Here is a 26,210-nt window from a genome sequence, read left to right on the forward strand (position 1 = left end):
GGCAGCTGACACATATCGTAACCATATCTCATACTATCTCTCTTCCGTCGTTCCGTGTTGGCCCACGCTGCCGCCGCGCGCCGCCCCCTGCTACTGATTCACTGATTCTCCCTCCACACCCATAAAAAAAACACACACACTCCCTCACTCTGTCTCTGACATGGACACTAGTACCACAAGCATAGCCAGTGAGATCGGAGAGATGAAGACGCCGCCGGAGAACATGGTGATCAACAAGGCGAGCGCGGCGGAGGAAGCCCCCGTGGTTGTCGCCGGAGATGAGGACGACGACGGTGAGGCCGGATTGGGGTTGCGGGAGGAGGTGAAGAAGCAGCTGTGGCTGGCCGGGCCGCTCGTCGCCGGCGCGCTGCTGCGGTACGTCATCCAGATGATCTCCGTCATGTTCGTCGGCCACCTCGGCGAGCTCCCCCTCGCCGGCGCTTCCATGGCCAACTCCTTCACCACCGTCACCGGCTTCAGCCTCCTGGTATATATATGCACTACGTTTTTATTCGTCGTCCATGGATCATTGAATATCATTTTGCTCAAATCACTAGCTAATTATACCGCAGTTTATGTTTATCATCCATGCACGTCTCGCTATAGCCAAAAGCCCAAAACTAATGATCAAATAACAGGAAACTCTTAGAGACGCCAAACACTTGCACCGCTGCTTCCTTCCTTCCTACTCAAATTCACCTAATTAAACTCTTTCTGTTTCATATTATAATTTGTTTTGACTTTTTTTCCTATTAAGTTTGACAAAGTTTACAAATTAGCAGTGTTTCAAACATAAAATTAGTTTTAATTAATCTATTATTGAAAAAATTTGATAATACATATGTTTGTTTTGTGTTAAAAAAAAATACTACTATATTTATTTATAGATTTAGTCAAACTAGAAAAAGTTTGACTAAAAAAAATCAAAGCAACTTATAATATGAAACAAATGTACTTATGAAACGAATGGCGTACAAGCGAAATGTCTATACATATGACTAGCTTGTACGAGGCTTAAATATTCAAAGATATATGCTACCCAATAAATTACACTGCTTCGTACTCCCTCCGTCTCATAATATAAGAGATTTTAAGTTTTTTCGATTTTTATATTTGCAAAAAAAATAAATAAGACGAGTGGTAAAACGTTGCAATCAAAAATTCAAAATCCCTTATATTGTGGGACGGAGGGAGTACTTACCTAGTGCAGCACAATTTTCACCACATGTGAGTTTAGGCTGTGTTTTTTCCTGGGTGATCTGGGTGATTGTGAGTGAGTTTTGTTTTGTTTTCCACGCGCACGCTTCCCGAACTACTAAACGGTACGTTTTTTTGCAAAAAAAGTTCTATAGGAAAATTGCTTTAAAAAATCATATTAATCCATTTTTGAAGTTTAAAATACTTAATAGTCAATTAATCATATACTAATGGCTCACATCGTTTTGCGTATCTTTCCAATCAACTCTGTCTCCTCCCCTCAAACACAGCCTTAGAATAGTCTCCCCAATTTTCAGCACGTCGCATCCTCCATTCCTATGCATCCTACTCCCACATAATGGCCTTGTTACTCCTTTAGCTAATTAATGCATCTATAAGTACTTCCTTTTGTTTTCTTTAACGCTGGTAACTTTTAAACATGCATGCGCTTAATTATTGGTCTTATCTAAAATATTTCTACAAATATGAAAATAAAAATTAACCTCTAATTATAACACAAACCATAACAAAACATGGTAACATATGTATTTCTAACAAAACGAGCAATCAAACACTCAAACTTAAGTCAATGGCGTATACATTAAAAACAGGAGGAAGACGTAGCAAACAAATGCAAGACCTCCTAAAACGGGCGCATGACAATGCATATGCATCACCCACAGATGCAAGCGACACAAATACATCACACACTAACGTCTCGGAATCTTATTTCTTCATATATCAATCAAAATAACATCTTTGCTGGGGTAGTGGGTAGGAGACATTACGCGCATGTCGTTAATTAAAATTTTTTTTGCTCTAGTTACAAAATTGACAGGAGAACCACTACCGATCTAGTGTTCGATTATTTCTCTGTAGAAAGTGTTGCTGCTTTATATATGCTATTACTACTAGAAAAAAGGTTTCTCCAGACGTGTCGACGTTTGATGTCGTAATTCTGGTATTTACATAGTATGGGGATCGTCGGTGCTAGGATATACGTGAGACTGAGGTAAAAGAGATGGGGACGAGGATTTTTATACAGGTTCGGGCCCCTGAATTGTCAGGTAATAACCCTACATCCTGTTGGCCGGAGCCGGTGTTGCTTTTTATTCACCATAATCACACTAGTATAATATGTGGGGTAGCCTATCTAACTGTTGTCAACATGACGGTCTGAAGGTCTGACTCGTAGTCAACAACAGGGTAGCCTTCCTCCTCGAGCTCGCGCCCGACAGAATCAGAGACAGTGCTAGATCCCTATGGCCGGCCTCTGAAGGTACCGGATGGGGTCGATCCAGGCGTATCTCTGATGCGGCTTGTCTTGGCGTATGTTGGCTTGTATGTTGTGGCTTCTGGTGGGTGTATGTTGATTGTGTTGGTTCTCCCTCTGGTCGGTCTCTTCTCCTCCTAGCGGGTTTTGTATTTATACCCATAGGTGTCCCCTTGTCCAAGTAGAACTAGGGAAACCAATATGGATACAATCCGAGTAGTCCCTGTCGTTTTCATGTAGAGCTCTGGTTGTCTTTCCTTATCGGAACTCCTCCTATATCCGCAGGTTGTTTTCGTATAGGACATGGTATGTGGTGGGTCCTGATTTAGTCAACTACTATTAGGTATGTGGTATCCATAACCATGACAAGGCGGCCCAAAACAATTTTCGCAGACGGGAGGGAGGACCGCCTCTACCCTGTCGCCTGCGAAAATAGACCATTTTCGCAGGCGGGTCTGTGGTCCGCCTGCGAAAATCATCTCAGAAAAATAAAATAAAATAAAGAAAAAACCACTCGCGGGTGCCGCCACCAGCCTCACCCTCCGGCCAGGCTCTCCTCCATCCGCCGCTGCCCCCACATAGGAGAGGGAGGAGCCGAGCCACCGCGTCTCCACATGCAGCGGCATCATCGTCGTCGTTGCGTCGCCGTCGTCGTTGTGTCGACGAGGGAAGCCAGTGGCCAGATGCGAGCCGTCGTTGTCGCCCGTCGTAGCCGGTGGCGGAGGCGGCGAGGAGGGAAGCCGGCGGCGGAGGAGGCGCGTCTCTCGTCGTGGCCGGTGGTGGAGGCGGCGAGGAGGGAAGCCAGCGGCGGAGGAGGTGAGCCGCCGTCGTCTCTTGTCGTGGCCGGCGGCGGAGGGGGCGAGGAGGTGAAGTGGCCGGCGGAGGCGGCGAGAAGGGAAGCTGGCAGCAGAGGAGGCAAGCCGTCATCGTCGCTTATCGTGGCCGGCGGCGGAGGGGGCGAGGAGGGGAGCCGACGATAGAGGAGGAGAGCCGTTGTCGTCGCTCGTCGTGGCCGGCGGTGGAGGGGGCGAGGAGGGGAAGCGGCCGGCGGCCGGAGGCGGCGAGGAGGGAAGCTGGTAGCGGAGGAGGCGGACCGTCGTCGTCGCTTCGTCGTGGCTGGCGGCGGAGGGGGCGAGGAGGGGAAGCGGCCAGCGGAGGCGGCGAGGAGGCGAGCCGATGCCGCCGCTCATCGCGCCCACACCGCTCCTCCTCGGAGCCGCCGCCGCTCGTCGGAGTCGACGCCGACGCCACCGCCGACGGCCTGCCGCGCCTTGAGCCGCTGCCTTGCCGTGTTGAGTTGAAGATAAGATGAGTGGTGGGGAGAGGAGATAAGAGGAGAGGGTCAGTGGTGGGGAGGGGTTGGTTTCAAGATAAGGTTGAGAACGAGTCTCTGACTTATATAATTTTTGGTGGAGGTATGATTTTTTCAGGCGGACCACGTAAGGTTCCGCCTGTAAAAATCGATTTTTCTAGGCGGACGACTTAAGCGGTCCGCCTGGAAAAATAAAGGTATTTTCGTAGGCGGATCGCTTAAGTGGTCCGTCTGGAAAAATCGATTTTCGCAGGCGGATAACGAAAATTCACCCAGTTTATATTTTTCTAGGACATTTGGGTCTGATGGTCATATCCATCTGGAAAAATAAAAGACCAACGTCGCTGAAAACCGTTTTTCTAGTAGTGTATATACCATATGCGCACATCTCTGAGTTTATTATATTGTTTTGTCCAACATTTTTCACTCTTTTTGGCCGTAGCTAGAGAGGGCTTTTCACTAAAGAAAGGACAAAGATCAATGATGCTCGAATATTAAATCATTCAGTTGTCATCTGCATGTTTTCTTGCCTGCTGATTCACTGCGTAAATTCCTTTCTGTGCCACCAGGCGTTCCAAATCCAAATAAATAAAGATATCAAGGATATATACTAATTAAGCTGCATATAGTTTTTTTTTCGAAGGAATTTATACTTGTTGCACTATGATATATTAACCAAAGCTGGGCAAGATGATATATTAGTTTAGATAAAGCCATGCGATGGGGTGGCAAACAGGGTTCAAAATTAATTTGCGAACCCCCATGACGAAACTATTCCGCCAGAATTTTTTGAACTTGGTCAAAATTTGTTCGAATTCAATTAATTTTTCGTTTTTTTCGTTCCCATTTATTTAGCCCTCGAGCCGCACGGGTAGGAAGGTGCAAATTCGAATTTGCAAAAAGTTGGTGGCAAATGTATCGGAAAACGAGTAGATACTCCACACGGCGCGATAGGATTTTAGAAATCCTTTGCATTGTCCAGTAAGAAAAAAAAAATGTAACGCTACAAAGCACTGTCTCTTGAGTTTTTTCTGCAACCTATGATGGTGATCGGTTAAAAAAGAAATGGAGGGGAATAATACGTTTAGAGCTTTAATGAATACACTAGGACGACTGAGACTGCAAAGCAAAGGTTGAAGGAGCAAGAGGAAAAGCCTTGCACGACACCGGCAATGACTCGCAGCTCCACCGCTCATCACTGCCGCAATATGCCTCCGTGAGGGCGAATCCGTCAACCCACTTAGGACCTGTTTACTTTGATGCCATTTTCAATCAAATTTTGGTAAAGTTAACAAAAAAAAATGGCTACATTTAGTTTGCTGCCAAATTTTGGTAACTATATAAGAAATCCTGCCAAAATTTTAGCAAGTTGCCAAACCAAAATTTTGGTAATGCCAAAATTTGGTAAGGTTTTTTTTGGCATCAAAGTGAATAGGCCCTTATATTTTAAAATAAACCGTGTATTTATTTTGATCTATAAATAGATTTATGAGTTATCCACTTACACCCATATGGACATAAAGACCACCACCCCACTCTTAGTATCCACGCCATTAGAACAAATACAGATTGAGTTAACTGCGATGGCTCCAAACTCACAACAGTAAGAGCAAGTTTAATAGTATAGCCAACTACTAGCTCCAAATCATCTATAGCCAATATAATAGCCAATTCATATAATAGTTGCTTACTATACTGTCAGGGTTACGGATAAGGTATACCCTCTATCCTTGGATGTACGTTGTATACTGACACGGTGTACCCGCGCGTATACGGATAGTTTCCGTATACATTAAGGAAATATGTCACGTGGTAGATATGGTATCTACGAACGGAAAGAGTTCTACTCGGACAATACTGGGTCTTTACCATATCGTGAGGGGTCCGATATCTCCGAGTTCTACTTGGAGATCAACTGACCCGCGGTATATAAGGGACCCCTCAGGCAGGACCTAAGGCATCGAATCTCACCACCAACACACCCACCACAGCCTACGAAGCTGGAGCGCATAGGAGCAGAGTCACCGGGAGATCTAGTCGGACCAACTCGATTAGATCTCGTCGGTATCATCAAGTTCTGCTATTCCCGTTGTACTCTATGGTTTTCATCATATAATCCCATATCAACTGGATTAGGGCTATTACCTGTCAAGGGGCCTGAACCAGTATAATCCTTGTCTTTTTGTTTGCTTGATGTCGTACTACGTAGATCCTCGTATCAACGGACCCCAATACCCTCTATATCCGGTCTATGGGTATCCACCGTCGACAGTGGCGCGCCAGGTAGGGAACTTTGGTGCTCAAGGTTCTACTACTATGACTTCAAGCCTCCTCGACGATAGCGTCAACCCTGGCATCAACCAAGTAGCCTCAACTTCAACGATGCTGGTGTGGACTCAAGTCAGCGAAATCGTTTTCCCGGTCTACACCACGATGCCGATCTCGAATGGCCCAGCAATTACCAGGAGCAAGAACGGCGTGGTTACAACCCCGGTCGACTTCATGTCGAAAGATCCTCCTGCAGAAGCGGAGAACGGAACATCGACAACATCTGAACTCGAGAAGGATCCTAACGCGGCCAAATCTTGTCCTTCCGGCAAGGAGCACGAGCCGACAAGGACAACTTCCGGGGCGACTAGGACCTGGTGTCCTATCCACAAAACCAGCAGGCACACCTTGCAAGCTTGTTCAGTTTTTCTCGACGTGCAAGCTGAAATCCGTGCCTGCAGAGAGCGTGGAATTAAACGTACTTCTCCAACTCGTGATGTCTATTGTCCCATTCACAAGGCAAAGACCCACGACCTCTCAAGCTGCAAGGTCCTTCTCAGCACCATGAGGACGTCACCTCCTAAGGTCCAGCAGTCACAAATCTCTCCTAGAGATGTGGACAAGGAACAGGGAGCGATGACTATTTCAGATCGATTCATCGGGGTAATCGACATCGATCCTCACGAACCGTCTGTTTTACATCCACTCGAAGACCAGGCCTATCATCGACAAGTACACCACGCGATGTGTACGCTGTCAGTGGAACTAGCGCATCTGGTGGCACGGGAACGGAGGATCAATTGATTACGCTGGCCCAATACATCAGAACCCTCAACGTGATGCCGAGGGAAACCCCATTTGATCCCATTCTGAATGCTGATCTCGATCAGTGGGCGGAACAACTACGGGAATCAGTGACCAACCTCAATAACGTGTTTGAGGAGGCCGCTGCCAGGGCACCGCCAGAACAACCGCCGACCGGCGGCACTAATGGGGAACAGCCTGAACAGTGGACGCCACCTCGTCAAGCTACCCCTCCACCTCGCGGCACTTGTGATCTCCGCGACCATCTAAATGGCCGCCGAGAAGCGCGACGCACTCAAGATAATGAAAATCGTTCCCGACATAGCGTCTCCTCGCAACATCGCGAGAACGAAGAGCAAGGAGGACGTCCGAGCGAGAACCGAGACCGTGATGATCGCCACAACCGCCGCGAACACGCTAATCCCGAGCAGCGGCTGCCGGGCGATACAAGTCGAGGTCAATGCCGCGACGACGACGACGATGGAGATCGATGCCGGGAAAACAACGGTGGTTGACAACGAGACTCGCGAGAACCCGAGCATCGTCCTCGGAACCCTGCCCTGGAACCAAGTGACTCGTCATTATCTCGTCATCTTCGTCATCTTCCTCATCTGACAGACATCCACGACGAGCACATGATCACCGACAACCCACCGCCCCTGGCGGCGGGTGCAGGGCTTTCACCGTTCTCTACGCAGAGGGCTTTCGATGGCCTGAGAAATTTCAACCCGGAGCAATTCAGAAATACGACGGAAGCACCGACCCTGAGGAGTTTCTTCAGGTCTATTCCACAGTACTCTATGCTGCCGGAGCAGACGACAACGCATTGGCAAATTACTTGCCGGCGGTGTTGAAGGGATCTGCACGTTCATGGCTGGTTCACCTCCCACCCTACTCGATTTCTTCATTGGCAAATCTGTGGCAGCAGTTCGTCGCTAACTTCCAAGGATCATACAAGCGCCACGCGATCGAGGATGACCTACACGCGTTGATGTAGAATCCGGGCGAATCATTGAGGGACTATATTCGACACTTTAATGAGTGCAGAAATACGATCCCCAAGATCACCGTTGCTTCTGTAATCCGCGCTTTCAAGTCTGGTGTCCGAGATCGCTACACAACCCAGGAACAAGTGACAAGACGGATCACAACTGCTCGCAAGTTATTCGAGATTGTCGATCGATGCACTCACGCGGACGACGCCTTGAGATGCAAGAACGACAAACCGAAGACAGGGGGAGAGAAGAAACCAGCCAAGGACGCGCCTGAGTCAAGCAAGAAAAAGAGTCACATGAGTGGGAAACGGAAGGCTCAAACGGAGGTCCTCACAGCAGAATATACTGACCCACCCAAGCACCCAGACCCAGAAGGCGACGACACGAAGAAAATATGGTGCCCTATACACAAGTCGGATAAGCACTCTTTGGAGACTTGTTTCGTCTTCAAAAAGGCACTCACGAAGCAACTGGCGTTGGAGAAGGGCAAGCGAGTACGTGTAGTCGAGAAGGCCGCAGAAACGGCTACTCAGGACTCAGACTCAGCGTACCCAGACTCCAACCTCCATGTTTTGCACATCTTTGGAGGTTCCACGGCGTACTCCTCAAAGCGGGAATACAAGAAAGTGGAGCGCGAAGTTTGTTCGACATGGCAGGGGGCTGCGTCCAAGATGAATTGGTCAGAGCAGAAGATCGAATTCTCAGCAGACCACCCCAAGACTGCTGTCACTCCAGGGCGATATCCGATCATGGTCGAGCCCACTATTCGGAACATCAAGGTCGCACGAGTTCTCATCGACGGCAGCAACTCTATCAACCTACTCTTCGCCAGCACCTTGGACGCAATGGGGATCCCACAAAGCGAGTTGAAGCCCACTGATCAACCCTTCCATGGAATTACTCCTCAGTCATCGTCCAAGCCATTGGGCAAGATCACGCTACCTGTGACTTTCAGCCAAGCAAACAACTTCCGAACATAGCAGATCAGCTTTGATCCTGCTGAGTTTGACACAGCATATAACGCCATCATCGGGAGGACTGCACTCGCAAAGTTCATGGCCACATCTCACTACGCGTATCAAGTGCTCAAGATGCCTGGGCCGAAGGGAACAATCACTATTCAGGGAAACGCGAAGCTGGTGGTGTAGTGCGACAAGCGGAGCCTCGACATGGTCGAGCACACTCCCAACCCGCTCGCCACAGCTGAGCCGCCGAAAAAAGTGAGCAAAACCAACAAGACGCCGAAGCCAGACGGCGCAACCAAGATCGTTCCGCTCTCTAGTGCCAACCCTGACAAGACTGTCAAGATCAGGGCGTAGCTGGATGAGAAATAGGAACTCGCGCTCATCACCTTCCTCCGCGACAATGCAGACGTGTTCGCTTGGCAGCCGTCTGACATGCTGGGAGTCCCCAGGGAGGTGATCGAGCACAAACTCATGGTGCGACCCGATGCCTAGCCAGTAAAACAAAAACTGCGGAGATTTGCACCAGATCGGAATCAAGCCATACGAGAAGAGCTCGACAATCTTCTCAAAGCTGGTTTCATCAGAGAAGTTCTCCATCCAGAGTGGCTAGCCAACTCAGTTATGGTGCGCAAGCCCAACGGGAATTGGAGAATGTGTGTCGATTTCACCGATCTTAACAAGGTGTGCCCTAAGGATCACTTCCCTCTTCCTCGAATAGACCAATTGGTGGACTCAACAGACGGTTGTGAGTTGTTAAGCTTTCTTGACGCTTACTCCGGCTACCACCAGATCAGCATGGCAAAAGAGGACGAGGAGAAGACAACATTCATCACGCCATTCGGTGTATTCTGCTATGTTAAGATGCCGTTTGGACTGATAACCGTCGGAAACAATTTCCAGCTCACGGTTCAAGGGGCACTTAATGACCAGCTCGGACACAATGTCGAGGCCTACGTCGACGACATTGTTGTCAAAACAAAGACAAGCGACTCATTGATCGATGACCTTTGGGAAACGTTCGACAACCTCCGACGATATCGCCTCATGCTCAACCCAGAGAAGTGCACGCTCGGAGTACCATCGGGAAAGCTTCTCGGATTCCTCGTCTCCGAAAGAGGGATCGAAGCAAATCATGAGAAGATCAAGGCCATTGAGAACATGAAGTCGCCCACAAGACTCAAGGAAGTCCAGAAGCTAACTGGGTGCATAGCGGCACTGAGCAGGTTCGTCGCTAGGATGGGAGAGCGAGGAGAACCTTTCTTCGCCATACTGAAGAAACAAGACAAATTTGTATGGACATAGGAAGCCGAAGACGCGTTTATCACGCTCAAGCGCTACCTGTCAAATCCCCCTGTACTTGTTGCTCCCCAACTTAATGAAGAATTATTCCTCTATATCGCCGCTACACCATATTCTGTGAGTACTATCATTGTTGTCGAGAGGGAAGGTGCAAAGACCGGTTTACTACGTCAGCGAAGCTCTCCACGACGCAAACACAAGATACCCACAGATCCAAAAGCTGCTTTATGCAGTAATTATGACATCAAGAAAGCTACGCCAATACTTCCAAGCCTACAGAGTGACAGTTGTTTCCTCCTTCCCCCTTGGAGAAGTCGTGAGAAACAAAGACGTCGTCAGCCGCATTGCGAAATGGGTAGTCGAGCTAAGCCAATTTGATGTCCACTTTGTGCCACGAACAGCTATTAAGTCCCAGGTCCTCGCTGATTTTGTAGCCGACTGGACTATGCCTGAGAACAGGTCAGACAGCCAAGCAGACAGCGAAACATGGACAATGGAGTTTGACGGCACACTCCACAGCCAAGGAGCAGGGGCAGGGTTCATCTTGACATTACCTTCGGGAGATCAGTTCAAGCATGCAATTCACCTCAACTTCAGGGCGACTAACAACATAGCTGAGTACGAAGGACTACTTGCCGGGATAAGAGCAGCAGCCGCACTCGGAGTCAAGCGACTAATCGTAAAAGGGGATTCAGAACTAGTCGTGAACCAGGTGCACAAGGACTACAAGTGCTCTAGCCCCGAGGTATCCAAGTACCTCGTATAAGTCAGGAAGCTGGAGAAAAGGTTTGATGGGATCGAGGTCCGACACGTATACCATAAGGACAACATCGAACCAGACGACCTGGCACGGCGTGCGTCCAGACGAGAGCCACTCGAACCCGGCACTTTTCTGGACGTCCTGACAAAGCCATCGGTGAAAGAGGCGAACGACGAGGGTAGCATGGTTGTCCCCGATGTCAGCTCGGGGGCTACAGAGGCGGAACATGCCGTTGCCGATATCGAGACCACAGACGACTGGCGGACCCCGCTCATCAAGTTCCTGAGCAGCGACGAGTTGCTCGACGATGACACAGAAGCTGAGAAGATAACCCGACAAGCTAAGATCTATTGTATGATCGGCAACGATCTATACAAAAAGGCGCCAAATGGAGTACTTCTCAAATGCATCTCGTCCGACGACGACAAACATCTCCTCCTGGACATACACAAAGGGATCTGCGGGTCACATGCCGGCAGACGGACGCTGGTAGCAAAAGCTTTTCGACAAGGGTTTTTCTGGCCGACAGCACTCAATGATTTCTGCGACATGGTGCAGCGGTGTGAAGCCTGTCAATTTCACAGTAAACACACAAAACTGCCAGCGCAAGCGCTCTAGACTAACCCTCTCACTTGGCCGTTCTCGTGCTGGGGGCTCGATATACTCGGACCATTCCCACGAGGACAGGGTGGCTACAAGTTCCTATTCGTGGCGATCGACAAGATCATCAAATGGATTGAAGCGACGCCCACAGGGGAAATTAAGGCTGACAATGCCATCAAGTTTGTCAAAGGGATATTCTGCAGATATGGATTGCCTCACCGCATCATAACAGATAACGGCTCTCAGTTCATCAGTGCCAACTTCTAGGATTACTGCGTTGGATTGGGAGTCAAGATTTGCTTTGCCTCGGTTTCTCACCCTCAGAGCAATGGACAGGTCGAAAGGGCCGAAAGGGCAAACGGCATAGTACTACAAGGGATCAAGACCCGCGTCTACGACAGACTCATGTCACACGACAAGAAGTGGGTCGAAGAACTACCCTCTGTTCTATGGGCCGTGCGTACCACACGGACAACATCCAATAAGGAGATACCCTTCTTCCTCGTGTATGGCTCAGAGGCTATGCTCCCTACGGAGCTACAGAGGTACTCCGACGAGGAATAGGAGGAGCAGCGAAGCGATGATGTGAATCTACTCGAGGAACATCGAGAAAGAGTTGCCGTCAGAGTAGCCAGCTACCAGCAAGCCCTTCGCCGATACCACGAGAAGCGCATAAGAGCATGCACACTTTCGATCGGCGATTACATGCTCCGACGGGTTCAAAGTCAAGCAGGGCGCAACAAGCTCTCACCCAAGTGGGAAGGACCACACACGATCACGCAAGTCTTGCGGCCAGGTGCATTCAAGATTGCAGACGGCGAGTTAGCAAATTCATGGAACATTGATCAATTACGTAAATTTTATGTATAAATCAATAATCCATATTTGTAAGACATCTCACGATTTCAATAAAGTTTATTTCGTGTAAAGAATATTGTCAAAATGTTCCTTCTCGACGATCCATTACCACGACGACACCTAGAGTTGAAACCTATCCTCATGTCCCTTTACACCGTCCTGACAAGGCATCTGAGGAACCTAAGGGAACTTCGGCTAGGGACGCCCAGAGCGGATAAGGCCTTGTCGGATCATGTAGAGACAAATGACCATGTAAGACCTGGTCATGTAAGAGTTCTCGCCGTGCGTATTAACCAAGCCGTGTAATCGGAAATTGAGTTTTCCAACTTCACGGCTGGGGGCTAGGGTCAGTGCTTTTTTCAACCAAGGCAAGTCAAGGGTCTAAGAGCCTCATCCTCCGAGAACGATTCTCCGACGACAAGGCTGGGGGCTTGAGAGAGTGTATAGCTCAAGTGACTGATCGAAGTCGCAAAGTGAGAAAACACTCATACACAACATACCCAGAGTAAGAAAACTTAGATAGATTCCTTTTCTATTTTACAAGTATTTCTTACAAGTCATAAATACTTCAAAGTATATTACATGCTTCCTTGAGATATTTTTCTACAGGATACAAAGACTACCAGGACGGCCAACGCCAATCCATGGAGCGGAAAACCTTCTCGGCAAGCGGCGTCATCAACTGCGCAAGACCGTCGATCTGCACGGGTGTCCTCCGAGAACGCGAGAACCCTTCACGAAGGAACTCGAGGTGCAGCTGCGGACAGTGATCTCGGATGTAGGCCAGCACATGTCCTCCGGCGTAGCGGCTCGCTCGACGTCACTCCTGCTTCAGGGCATCGTCGATGCGCTGGCCAATCCCTTCAAGCTGTGCACAGGCCCCATTCAACCACGAGATATAACCAGCCGCCGACTCCTCGGGATCTCCACGGGGAACTCGGAGCTCCTTGCAAACCCTCGCCATCACCGTGCAGTAGCGCTTGAGGTACGAGTTGAACCACACCTCGCGACCTCAGAGAGCTTCCACGGCCTGGTCCTTCTTCACCTCCACCATGGTTTTTTTGAGTTCGGCCACCTCGAGCTTCGTCTTCCAATATTGGATTCGACGATCTCGATCAGCCAACATGTTCTCGAAATCTGCCCGACACGGAAAAGACTAAGTCAAGCTATTCTTCTCTTTCGAGAACACAGATAATTAAGTCAATCTGAACATAAGGAGTGAAGGAGAGCAAGATACAAACCTAGCGACGTCATCGCCACGTTCGCCTCCGTGGACAGGCTTTGACTAATTTCCTCCTGAAACACGAACGGCTCGAGTGTGAGTGCCGGAATGATCACCGGCATATCGGGCTGCCCGCGCTGCTGGACATCCTCGGCATCAACATATCTACAAAAACAACAAATTACTCGGAATCACATGCTAAGAAAACAAGGGAGACTGCTGTTCAGATAAGAGCAGTTCGGATCCACAGAAAAGTTTTACAACATGAAGATTAAGGGGTACAAGGGAAAAAAATATGTCACGCCCTGGTGTAGATGCCGTTGGACGTCTCCTCACTGATACTGGCCGCGTGCTTGGAGGGAATCTCCTCCATCGCCGTAGCCAGTTCCACAAGCGACGACGTCAGCGAGAACTCATCGGGGTGCGCCGAGATGGTAGTCGTGACACCACGCTCCTCGGCGAGTTGGTGCAGGCTGGTGAACGACGTTCGCAGCGAACTGCGGATGTCGATCATGTGGCCCTCGAGCTCTGACATCCGGTGCTCGAGTCCGTGCCACTGCATCTCGTTGCCGGCCACCAGCTCCCTCATCTTTAGGAGGTCCTCGCGGGCCTCCGCCAGGTCGCGCGCCAGCAGGTCGGCACGCTGGTTTGCCGACGCCGCCTCTGTCCTGGCCTCCTCGATCTCGCGACCTACGCTGCGAGCACCGGCCTGGAGGATGCGCTCCATCTCCGCTTGGAGCTCCCCCTAGGTGAGGGCATCGGTGGACGGGCCCCGAGTAGGCACGAGGCTGACGGTAGGGCCACTCGGTGCCGCTTCCTGGTCCTTAGTAGCGACCACGACTCCTGTTGAGGTCGCCGCAGGGGATACGCTGGAAGCGGTATCAATTCCACCTTGCGCCGCCTTTGCCCGCGCTGCCCTACAAAGATTTTTCTCTTCCCCATGAGGCGAGGTGATCGGAATTTCGAAAATGACAAGACCTCAAGAACGTTTACTTACTTCTCGCCGATCGTCACCAACCTTTGCCTTCACTGAGGTGGAGGAGACGCGTCCGAGTCCTGAGTAAGATGAAATGGTATGAGATCAAGTTGTTTTGACTACGCGCTAGGGAATGATAGAGAAGCTTACCGCGAAGTTTGTCGCTTTCCAACGGGTCCTGAGTACGGAGGAGAATTTCCTTCCCTTCTTTGGGACGTTGCTACCACTCGTGGTGGCAGCAACAGCGTCAGATGCCTCCTTGGCGACGCTCTCCTTCAACGACGCTGCCGCCTGGTGGTCCACGAGTGGCCCGATGACGTCCGTCAGAGGGAGAGACTACACAACATGAACTCACGACGCGATCTGGAGGAAAAAGATGTAAAGGAATCATCGAGTACACTCACATTGATCGCAGCGGCGTGTTCGGCCGGGCCCTTCTCGCAAAGGAAGAAAACCGCAAGAAATGTAGTCTTCGACCACAACCATGTGGCCCAAGATGGGTTCAAGTTCTATACCTCCTACCTCTCTCCGCATGGTCCCGCGATTAGGGAGGGCACCGTCATCTTGCAGCTTCTTCAAGGACGCGGTGGTTGAGGTAGACTTCTCAAGATCCATCGCCGCCGGAGGATTGCCGTAGAACAAGAGCAAAGAAGCAAGCTAGGGTTTTCTTTGCGGAGAGTTTTCTGGCAAACAGACTTAAAATGGATTTCCGAAATCCCTTTAAATAAGCGCACTACCGATAGTGCGTATTCCAAGGAAAGGAGACAGATTGCCACCGGAAAATTCTAGGTCCGTTACGCGCTGTAGTCTTCAGACTTTAATTTAAATTCACTCATGACCGTTGAACTTCATGCGGTGTTGTCGATGGCTCTTTGTCTCTACGGTTTTCACACCGAGATTGACCAGATGAAAGCGACAACAATTCCGACATCAGAAGTCGCGATCGATAACATGAGTTCATTTAAGCAGAAGTCGTGGGCTACTGTCAGGGTTACAGATAAGGTATACCCTCTATCCTTGGATGTACGTTGTATACTGACATGGTTTACCCGCGCATATACAGATAGTTTCCGTATACATTAAGGAAATATGTCACGTGGTAGATATGGTATCTACGAACGAAAAGAGTTCTACTCGGACAATACTGGGTCTTTACCATATCGTGAGGGGTCCGATATCTCCGAGTTCTACTTGGAGATCAACTGACCAGCGGTATATAAGGGACCCTCGGGCAAGACCTAAGGCATCGAATCTCACCGCCAACACACCCACCATAGCCTACGAAGCCAAAGCGCATAGGAGCCAAGTCGCCGGGAGATCTAGTCGGACCAACTCGATTAGATCTCGTCGGTATCATCAAGTTATGCTATTCTCTTTGCACTCTGTGGTTTCCATCATATAATCCCATATCAACTGGATTAGGGCTATTAGCTGTCAAGGGGCTTGAACCAGTATAATCCTTGTCTTTTTGTTTGCTTGATGTCGTACTACGTAGATCCTCGTATCAACGGACCCCAATATGCTCTATATCCGGTCTACGGGTATCCACCGTCGACATATACTATTAATACCTAGTCCCACCTATCATACATACATTACGTCTTGTAATCCGTGCTGCAGCTGTCTACAGATCTGTAGCCCGCTACTCTTCTCTCTCTTCCTTTATCTCTTTAAAATATGTTTATAGCTGGCTTATAGCGTGCTATTGTAGCTGCTCTAATGGCTCAGCAAGCCGTTATAGAGAATTTTTCGTTAACATGGGCAATCATCTGTAACGATGACTTCCAACCTGTTACACATGTCTCGCATCTATAATGGCTTGAAAAGAGGAGCCGTCACTTACAGGAAACGAAAGAAAAAAACAAAAGGAAAAATGAGCCCCAGCGCATCACCATCCCCACTCATCACTGTGTGTCATCGCCATGATCTGTCCATGTTGTCGAATGACAGCTGCATTTGTCGAAGGACGTGGTTCACTCTCTGTGAAAAAGTAAAACTGTATATTGGTATTAAACTTTTGAGGATCCCACCATTACATATCCCTTGGGGTTTATTTATAGGCTTAGTACAAACTCATGCACCTTAGGGTTATTAGGCACAGGGGAATTTACATAGATACTCTTATAATAGGGACACTTATGAGGGTAATTACAGACAATGTAACCTTAGGCTCCTCCTTGGGCCATAAGTTGGGCCTTTATTGATTCGTTGGCCACTTTGGGCCTTGAGCCTAGCGATTTAGGGCGAAGGCATTTGGATTGGGGACAGAGACCTTAGGCTTCGCCAGGCATCTCACCCTAGTCCATCGTCTTCGCAGCAACCAGGATTTCTCAGGTCATGTTTCGCTAGCTCAGCTCGGGATAGGTTTTGGCACGTTAAGGTCGAAGGCCCTTGTGACATGCCTTTAACAGTCACAGTTGTGCTCGCCAGCCATTGTCCTTGTTGTTTTTGAAGGAGCTAGGGAGCAGGATGACGAGCGGTGCAATCAGGGAAGACAAAAGGTGACACCTCAGCCAGATCTGGCTACACGATTGGTCCGCCATCGTCATTGTCTTGCTAGGGAAAGGGTGAGAGGGAGCAGCAGTGGCAGATGGAGCTTGCACAGGGAGTTGTTGGATCCTCCACCTCCTCGGCTGGCATCGTTGCTGTCCGCCATCCCTACCGAATCCACCACTTGCCATGCCCACCACTTCCGGATCCAGGTTCCGAGGCTAGCCAGCAGTGGATCCGCCCTTCTCGAGGGCCCGCTAGCATCGCATCCACACTCCTGAAGCTGGTCGATGCCAGATTCATTGCTACCGAGGCCTGCCGTTGCTGCTATCATTACCAAGCTACCACCGCTGCTAGATTTGTGTCAGGGTTACGGATAAGGCATACCTTCTATCCCACGACTTGTGTTATACACCGATATGTTATACCTTCACGTACACGGATTGTTTTCATATACACCGTTTGGAATTCGTTCAAATTACGGAAAATTTCTCTATGAGTCAAGCGATTTCCAAAGTCCTACTCGGAAGGGATAGAGTTTCTGTTATACCGTACCAGATCAAATATTCCCAGGCCTTACTTGGGGGTCAAGATGATTCACGGTATGAAAGGGACCCCTAGGGAGGGGTGCAAGGCATTGAATTTCAGCGCCAACACACCCACCATAGCTTACGAAGCCAAAGTACGCGGAGCCAAGTCGCCAGAAGATCTCGTCGAACTCATCGACTACGATATTGTCGGTATCATCTGTTTCGTCTACTTTCTTTGTAATATGTGGTTCCTCATCATCAATCACATATAAACTGGACTAGGGCTATTACCTGACAAGGGGTCTGAACCAGTATAATCGTTGTCTTTTGTCTACTTGATGTCGTACTATGTAGACCCTCGTTCCAACGTACCTCAATACTCAACTCATCCGGTCCACGAGAATCACTCATCAACAATTTGGCCATCCTCAATAGTGTCGAGCTCGAGAGCATGATTGTTTTCGCCCGTCGCCACTAGCTTTCTTCCTCTCTAGCGGTGTGGATGAAGGTTCGTTGGGAGGAGCGGCGAGTGGAGAGACTTCTTTTAGATGCTATGAGTGGAGAGGCCGAGGAGTGGCGGAGGAGAGGCAAGGAGCTGGGACTTAGTCAATATGGTGAAGTTGTTTAGAGCTTGAGCTAAACTATCTGTAACGACTCTAAATTAGGAGCCATTAAGTTTACCGATGATTGGACGGGTATTGGCTCCTCCTAATGAGTCGTTACATAGGTGTATATCAGTGACGAATGTTGGTCATCTTGGTTATCTCTAATGGCCGTCAAATCCATCCATTGCAATTACAAACATTTGTAACAGCTCTCTTTGACCCATCACAGAAGATATGTTGTAGATGTGAGGATATGTATGTGCTAGAGCGACGACATCAACACCCACTCAATTAAGGCCGCCTCAAGTTCACCCTTTCCTCCCTTCTCCTTCATCCCTCCCTCTCTTTTCCCCTTCCTCTTTTTTCCAGTTCATAGGCAGCCCGAGAGGCATCACCCCCAAGCCTGCATCTCCTCCCCGCGTCCGGCTCGCCTTTCCGCTGGCGCTGGTGGTGCCTCCCACCTCCTGGGCCAACGGTGGTGGTGAAGGCGGCGAGGGGTACAACCGGATCTAGCCATGCAAGGTCCATATCGGGAGTATTCCCGGCGGGATCCGGGCGTCTCTCCGACGTGAGAGGCGGGATCCCCTGTTGCAGTAGCAGTTGCGATGGTGGTGAAGGCGATGAGGGGACGGCCAGATCTGGCCCCACAATGTCTAGATCCGGCACGTCTCCGATGGGATCCAGCGAGGCCGGGTCCCCCATGGCGGCGGCGACAAAGGGGGTTGCTTGGCGGAGTAGGGGCAACCTGCATGGCCGTCCGATGGCACCATCGGCTTCTCCTCCCTTCTTCCTTCTCCATTCTAGGTCCAGGTTTTCCAGAGGGTTGGATTGCCAGCTGGTGGTTGTCCGGTGGTTTCGATGTGTTTGCTCCGCAGCCCAGCATGGAGACCCGTGCGGGACAAGCGATGCAGCTTGTCTTGGCAAGCAGTGCTAGAGCTATGTCTACTCTTCGCTTGGCCCACTTCTCTATGTGGAGCTGCTTCCCTCCTCCTGATGTAGAGATCCATGGTGTGGTGTGGTGGTGGAAAGCGACCGGCGCAATGAACGGACGCCTTTGACGGCTTGGTGCCCGGCGGCTAGGAAAACCTAGCACCAGCATCAGTGGCTGGTGTTGGACTAGTGGTGGCACTTCGTGCGCAGGTCTTTTGGTGTGCAGGTGGCATTTGGGTGGTTTTCGTCGTGGACGCGGTGGTTGCATGTGACTCCGAGGTGAATGGCGTGCGCAGCTTGCCGGCACTAGCAATGGCAACGCCTTTGGGTGTCGTTCACCTTCTTGAAGGCGTTGCTATGGAGTCTTTGTTCTCCACTTTCTCAAGTGATCTCTCTAGGTGAAAACTTTGGATTCGCTTGAATCAGGCATTGTCGTTGTTCTGTTGGCATGTCCTTCTTGAAGGCTTCGTCTTAGGAGTTTTCACTTGTTGGACCGCTGGTCCTTGTAGGGTCTGGGTCTGCGAGGTCAGCTCACCTTGAAAATGTTAGGGTTTTTGTTGGTTTTCCTTAATTTACCGTGCTTTTGTAAATATTTTCGATCTGGTTTTCCTTATAAACTAGATCAACTCTCTTCTTCTATTAGTGAAATTGCAGGAGCTCCCAGCCCTTTGCGGAGGTTTCCCTCGAAAATATTAATGCTGCCTCCACATGCGGCTCCTCTAGCCCAACTTATGCAGGCACACCACCCAGTCGGCCAACCAATCCTCCGACCGGCTAGGCCGGCTGCCTGCGCTAGGCAGAACATCTCCCATAGCGAGCAGAACCCAGGTTGTGCTGCACACCCCGGTGGGTGCTGCCACTACCACAAGGCGCAAGGTGTAGCCATAGGTGTTGGCAAAGAGGACTGCGGCCGTCCAGGTAACTCGAATGCAGAGAAAGCTTCTTCCAGAGATGGAGCGAGGATTTACATGAGATATAAAAAGATGAGGGAGAAACCTCTAAAATTTCCCATACAGAAGGCATTGCACTTGCACGTCCAGTGGTGAACCCAGAACAAAAATCACCGGGGATCCTATACATATAATAATACATATAGTAATATAATTTTCAGCTTATAATATAATTATTATAAGCTAAAACAGCTCAAAAAATAGAATTCTACCCGGGGTCCAGTGATCCCGACCACAATAGTGTTGGACCGCCACTCTGCACATCCTATCTTTCGGGTCGAATTTACTCTACTGTACAAGATTTTAGTTCCAATTTTCCCCTTTTTTTGGCACTAGTAATAAACATTCTCTCTCACGTATGTTGTCTGTCCAGAACTCTTTCTAGTTAAAACATTGATATTCCAAATCATAGCCCCAACGTCCTTGAAAATTTGATTCTACTTGTCTTCTTGGTCAGCTTGGAATGGCAAGCGCGTTGGACACTCTGTGCGGCCAAGCGTTCGGAGCCCAGCAGTACCATCTCCTGGGCATCTACAAGCAGCGCGCCATGCTGCTGCTCACCGCCGTCAGCGTCCCGCTCGCCGTCGTCTGGTTCTACACCGGCGACATCCTCCGCCTCTTCGGGCAGGAGGCCGACATCGCCGCGGAGGCCGGCACCTACGCCCGGTGGATGATCCCGGCGCTGTTCGCCTACGGCCTGCTCCACTGCCAAATCCGGTTCCTGCAGACGCAGAACGTCGTGCTCCCGGTCATGGCGGCCGCCGGCGCGACGGCGCTGTGCCACCTCCTCGTCTGCTGGGTGCTCGTCTACGCCGCCGGGATGGGCAACAGGGGCGCGGCTCTGAGCAACGCCGTGTCGTACTGGATCAATGTCGCCATCCTGGCGGTGTACGTGAGGGTGTCGAGCTCGTGCAAGAAGACATGGACCGGGTTCTCCACGGAGGCCTTCCGCGACGCGCTCGGCTTCTTCAGGCTCGCTGTCCCTTCCGCTCTGATGGTCTGGTTAGTGACATAATTTTACGTACACTTGACTTCCTCTCTGTTTGAAATTTGGAGTCTCTCAGAATGTTCAAACTTTTCTTTTTGAAAATTTAATTTGGAAATGTTTTGTATCTGGTCTCGTGTTGTGCAACTCATGACACACTGTACTTGCACTGCAGCTTGGAGATGTGGTCGTACGAGATCCTTGTACTCCTGTCAGGTCGTCTTCCCAACCCAAAGCTGCAGACGTCCGTGCTATCAATCAGGTGATAATTAGTACTACTACTACCACAATTTTTAACGAGACATTTCAGGGGCGACATGACATGCCTACCTGAGCTCTGAGACAAATGCGATTGCATTTTTTTACAGCCTCAACACTGCTTCCTTGGTGTGGATGATCCCCTTTGGCCTCGGCTCTGCCATAAGGTAAATCTCCTTCATGGATCATACTCCATACTAGAGAAAACTCTCGTGATAGATTGGATAAATTGCGATCATGTACATATATATATATAGGTGGCGAAAGTTGTTGCAACGTAAGCATATAACTGTACATATATAATGCCTGCGTTGCGACATTCTAAATAACATTCATTAACATAAAAAATTAAAGAAATATGATTAAATTAAAATCTTAAACCATATATCACAATTGGACTGAAGAAAATATAATCATAGAAATAACAACATAAAACTACAAATAACCCGGAATGATAATTCAATTTTAGAAAAATTATGTAACTAAATCCCTTTTTTTCATTTTGCTATAAATAATTCAATATTATAAGTTACAACAATTTTTAATGGATCAAATAGTGCTAAAATTAAAAATATAAATGGGAAAAAAAACTGAAATTAGTTAGAAATTAAAAAATCGTAATTTAGCCCAAAGATGAAAATCCAATCCATTAATTCTGAACAGTTACCCGTTTCATTGACATAAATTAGAATTTTCCTTTTCTATTCATATTCCTATGGTCTCAATATAATGTGAGCGGTCCAGGAGCATGGTTAGGCTAGACCAGAAAGGAATAATAGCTTCGTCCATAAATGGTGGAGGTTGACAACAAAGAAAATCAGAACAACATGAATGCAGCTAGCAACGACGTGGTACCGATAAAGAGAGAAACGACAACAGCGAGCTCTGGTGGTGAACACAACTGGATGAGTGCATCAAAACGCAATCCCGGATGAGGGGGTTCCGTTTTCCTTGAATGCACAGGAAGAACGAAAGATGGAGAAAAAACAATCAACGCTGTTCATCGTCTTCTCTAGTCGAAACAAGAAATAGAAAGGGATGGAAGATGGACACCGATCCTCCGGCGACCAAAAGGCAGTGAGTAAGGTGGTTGGATGTGTCCTAAGATGTGACTCATCTATAGATGGTGGTGGTTCGCAATGAAGAAAACCAGAATAGCGGGAACAACAATGACATGGTCCCAACAGAGAGAGAACGGACTCCTCGACCCTCATCATCTTAGGTTTTGGGGGTGATGGAGATGGTAGGATGTTGAGTGAAAGAAAGGATAGCACTGTTTGACATCATGTGAGAGGTGGCACTAGTGCCCATATACCAATTCTTTGAGGATAGCTACTATACAGTGGTGATACTAAAAGCATTGGCAAGCTGCTATTGAGCCCACTAGACGAGGCCGAACCAATCAGATGGTGCTTGCTAGGATACCTACTGACCTAGAGCCTGGAGGAGGTCTGGCACACCAAAGAAAGAGTTGGCCAGCACAAGGCTGGGTGTGGCCTAGCCTTTCATCTCTAGGCTAGGAGGGGCAGCCCAACCACGCTAGCCCTAGGGCTAAGATGCTAAGTTGGGCCGAGGGCCTAGGATGTGGGAGCGGTATTATGGACCAAGCCAAATGTTATTGTTGCCCATCCACAAATTGTGAGGAGTTGAACAGGTGGGAGATGGGCCGTTGCTTCATGGCTGGCTCATCCTACCGATGTTTCCCTATCTACCTCCATTGTTACAGCAGCGACGGTTTCGATTGTTGTTGCCACCATTTTTGTTGTAACCGGTAAGGTGGTTGGATTGGTGCCGCTATTGCCATCATCACTACCGGCAACCATAGATTGGTCACCGCCACTATTTCCACCACCCATGCGATCTTCACCATTAGAGGAGATGAAAATATTGGGGGTTTCACTTGGGTGAGTACTCTTTGTGATCTCCTCGAGCAGCAATTGGGAGTGATCTTCGACAAATATGGTGAACGGTTTATAAATAGGGACAATCATCACGAGGTGTTCATACTTGGGGTTCAAACCTTTGAGCATGTGGTAGGCAGGCTCATCGAGGTCAGTGTAGAGTTGGCCATCACCTTCAACCGACGGTAATCATCAACGATGGAGAGATCTCCTTGCATCAAGCTGTGGAATTGAGCCGCAAGGATTAGCGCCTATCGATGGTGGTTGCTAGGCCTTGGTGCTCAATTTTGTGCCATACAAGTCGAACGGTGGCTCTAGTGGTCATGGCAATCTCTAGGAGCTTAGCAGAGCACATAATCCATCTAGATCCAGACGATGCGATCCGGGCGGTAGGTTTCTATCAAGACTTGAGTGGGCATATATTTGCAGAGGGTGAAGAAGAAGAAGCCACACCACTTGATGTAATTGGACAAAGAGAGATCGAGGGTGGCTTGGCACTAGGGATTTGATGTTGAGGATGGCAACAGCCTGAGAGTGGAGATCGACAAAAATAGTGTTGTCGTCGAGGTCATTTGGATGGAGCCAGTGACGCCTGGGGCAGCAATGGATGGACCAACACCAAGGGTGGGGATGAGGAGAACAAGACCGATGCGGCCGAAAGCATAGAAGAGGATGTCATGGTGATTGCGGAGAAGGCTACGGGACCATCAGCTGGCTAGGGCAGAGAAAGGTCGCACATAGGGCAGCCGTGGCTGCCAGAGTAGTGTCATTGATGAGAGCTAGGCTGCGATGATATTGGCTACAGATGCTGATAGGGGCGAACGAAAAGCGGCACGAACTGCCATGTCCACAGCGGTGGCAGCTGCATCCTGGATGGGGTTCTCTTCTAGACCGGTCGATGAGCCGTTGTTAGAGGATATGGCGCAGGTCAGGGAGAACAGTATGGCAACAACACCTAGTGAGAGAAGACGGCGTGACAGTCATGCTAGGTAGAGGAAGGCCCGCAGCAAGAGGAGAGCCACCGAGAGAGGCCGGCAGTGCGGGTGGATATTATTAGCTAAAGCATGGTAAATCAAAAACGACTGGTAGTATGATAGCGGACGATGATAACATGATAGATTGGATTGATTGCAATCATGTACATAAATATAGGCAAACCCTTGTTGTATCCACTCAACCATCTATAGAACCAAAATCAAATTGGATAGATGAGGGATATAGCCAAGATACACGTCATGCAGGACCGTGTGATACTGTCATACTTCTAGCTTAGAACTTTTTACTCCAACCGTGCTCATCATCTACGCATGCATGTATAATATTGTTTCTCATCATCCATAATGCAGTACCCGTGTCTCCAATGAGCTCGGCGCGGGGAGGCCTCACGCAGCCTGTCTAGCGGTGCGGGTCTCCGTATTCATGGCCATCTCGGAGGGCTTGGTGATAGGGTTAGTGCTGATCAGTGTGCGAAACATCTGGGGCCATGCTTATAGCAACGAGGAGGAGGTTGTCAAATATGTAGGCAAGGTGTTGCTGGTCATTTCAGTCTCCAATTTCTTCGATGGAATACAATGTGTCCTTTCAGGTACAGTGTTTACTACTACATTGCACAACTTTTGTTGTTGCAATTCCTATATATGTTCATTTATATTTGATAGGAATTACAATTCAGTTAGTGAAAATGTTATTACTGTGCATTATTATAGATAATGATAAGATATTTTGTGTTCTGAAAATGCATATATTTGTGAAGGTGTGGCTAGAGGCTGCGGATGGCAGAAAATTGGAGCTTGCGTTAACCTTGGCGCCTACTACATTGTGGGCATACCTTCAGCTTACCTCATAGCTTTCATCTTACATCTCAGCGGGATGGTGCATACTCTGTACTCACTAGATCTTTTGCTACCTGAAATTTCTATAAGTTCTATTTTTTCGTGGTTATATTGGTTGATGTTATGAGTAGCAATAATATTAAATGTGTTTACAGGGACTATGGCTTGGCATCACCTGTGGCATCTTGGTGCAAGTCGTGCTACTCATGGCATTCACCCTATGCACAAATTGGGATAAAGAGGTGAATATATGCATTGTTTTACTAGCTAATATGATGTTGCCATTATTTTAGTTCATGAGTCAAATGTAATAAAAAAATAATCTTACAGGCGGCAAATGCGAAGCATAGAGCCCTCAATTCTTCTCTTCCTTCAGATACCGCAACATGAACTCGATGGAGATGATTGTTACGTAAGCAAGCTAGGGGATTACTTCCTCCGTCCAAAAAAATAAACCTAGGACTGAATATGACATATCCTAGTATAATGAAATTGGACAGACTGTCACATTTAGCCTTAGCTTTGTTTTTTTAAAGGACGGAGGGAGAGAATACTGGATCCTATTACTAACCACCTAGCTATATAGCCTCTCTTCATTTAATATATTATCTCTGCTGTTATCGTGCTTTCTCTTGATGAATGGTATAATTTAGTACACAGATCCTGAAGCTTAAAGCAGCTTTTGCATATTGCTGCATATTTATATATTACGCGTCTTGTCAAATTTGGTATAGTAGTGACAGGGCCAGTCAGACATGATAAATCATATCAAGTAACACTTATCGTTAAAAAAAGCATCACAATATACACAATTTTATTTTTCATGGATAATAAATCATATCAACACATGTATATATATGTTTTGAAAAAAAAAACGACTTTCATGCTTATGTGAGTAATAGCAAGGATTCCATGCCTATCATTATTAGTGGTGGAACGAACAATAGCATACATAACTTTGTAAGATTTAATTAGTAGTATCTAAATTAAAATGGAGAGGCAAATAATACTGGGCTTATTAAGAACAAATGGATATTAAAGACTCAATTCAGACCATATTACTGTTGGCGATCACGATTGCTGATCATGATATTAACAAGCAACAACGATCTGCAGCTATGGATCAACTAAGGTGCCGATGTGCATATGGCGAATAGGGAAGGCAAACGGGTTGTGAGGGAAAGGGAGGAAGAGGAC

At 48.4% G+C, this 26,210-nt stretch overlaps 2 protein-coding genes across 3 annotated transcripts; one reads left to right on the plus strand and one right to left on the minus strand.

Moving 5' to 3' along the window:
* On the plus strand, positions 1–25,737 carry LOC4341095 (protein DETOXIFICATION 16). 2 transcript variants are annotated; one of them, XM_015786010.3, is made up of 8 exons: positions 1–487; positions 20,495–21,039; positions 21,198–21,284; positions 21,391–21,447; positions 24,528–24,766; positions 24,935–25,053; positions 25,169–25,255; positions 25,344–25,737. In XM_015786010.3, the coding sequence occupies exons 1-8, from the start codon at positions 161–163 to the stop codon at positions 25,401–25,403; spliced, it is 1,521 nt and encodes a 506-aa protein (XP_015641496.1). In that variant the 5' UTR covers positions 1–160; the 3' UTR covers positions 25,404–25,737. The 2 variants fall into 2 exon arrangements, with proteins under 2 accessions (XP_015641496.1, XP_015641495.1); XM_015786009.3 differs by having other exon boundaries at positions 8–487; positions 24,935–25,064.
* On the minus strand, positions 13,822–16,754 carry LOC136357135 (uncharacterized). The gene has a single exon (XM_066311927.1). It carries the CDS (start codon positions 14,281–14,283, stop codon positions 13,855–13,857), a length of 429 nt encoding a protein of 142 aa, XP_066168024.1. The 5' UTR covers positions 14,284–16,754; the 3' UTR covers positions 13,822–13,854.
* Positions 25,738–26,210: the final 473 nt, after the last annotated feature.

This window comes from Oryza sativa, chromosome 6, assembly GCF_034140825.1.
Source record: "Oryza sativa Japonica Group chromosome 6, ASM3414082v1".
NCBI lineage: Eukaryota > Viridiplantae > Streptophyta > Magnoliopsida > Poales > Poaceae > Oryza > Oryza sativa.

What these genes read in the sequence shown, in the direction of transcription:
- LOC136357135 (XM_066311927.1), bottom strand. Translation starts at nt 14,283, where the DNA reads ATGGAGCGCATCCTCCAGGCCGGTGCTCGCAGCGTAGGTCGCGAGATC.
- LOC4341095 (XM_015786009.3), top strand. Translation starts at nt 161, where the DNA reads ATGGACACTAGTACCACAAGCATAGCCAGTGAGATCGGAGAGATGAAG. An exon ending in AATACAATGTGTCCTTTCAG is followed by an intron (nt 24,767 to 24,934) that starts GTACAGTGTTTA and finishes ATATTTGTGAAG; the next exon opens with GTGTGGCTAGAGGCTGCGGA. An exon ending in AGCGGGATGGTGCATACTCT is followed by an intron (nt 25,065 to 25,168) that starts GTACTCACTAGA and finishes ATGTGTTTACAG; the next exon opens with GGACTATGGCTTGGCATCAC.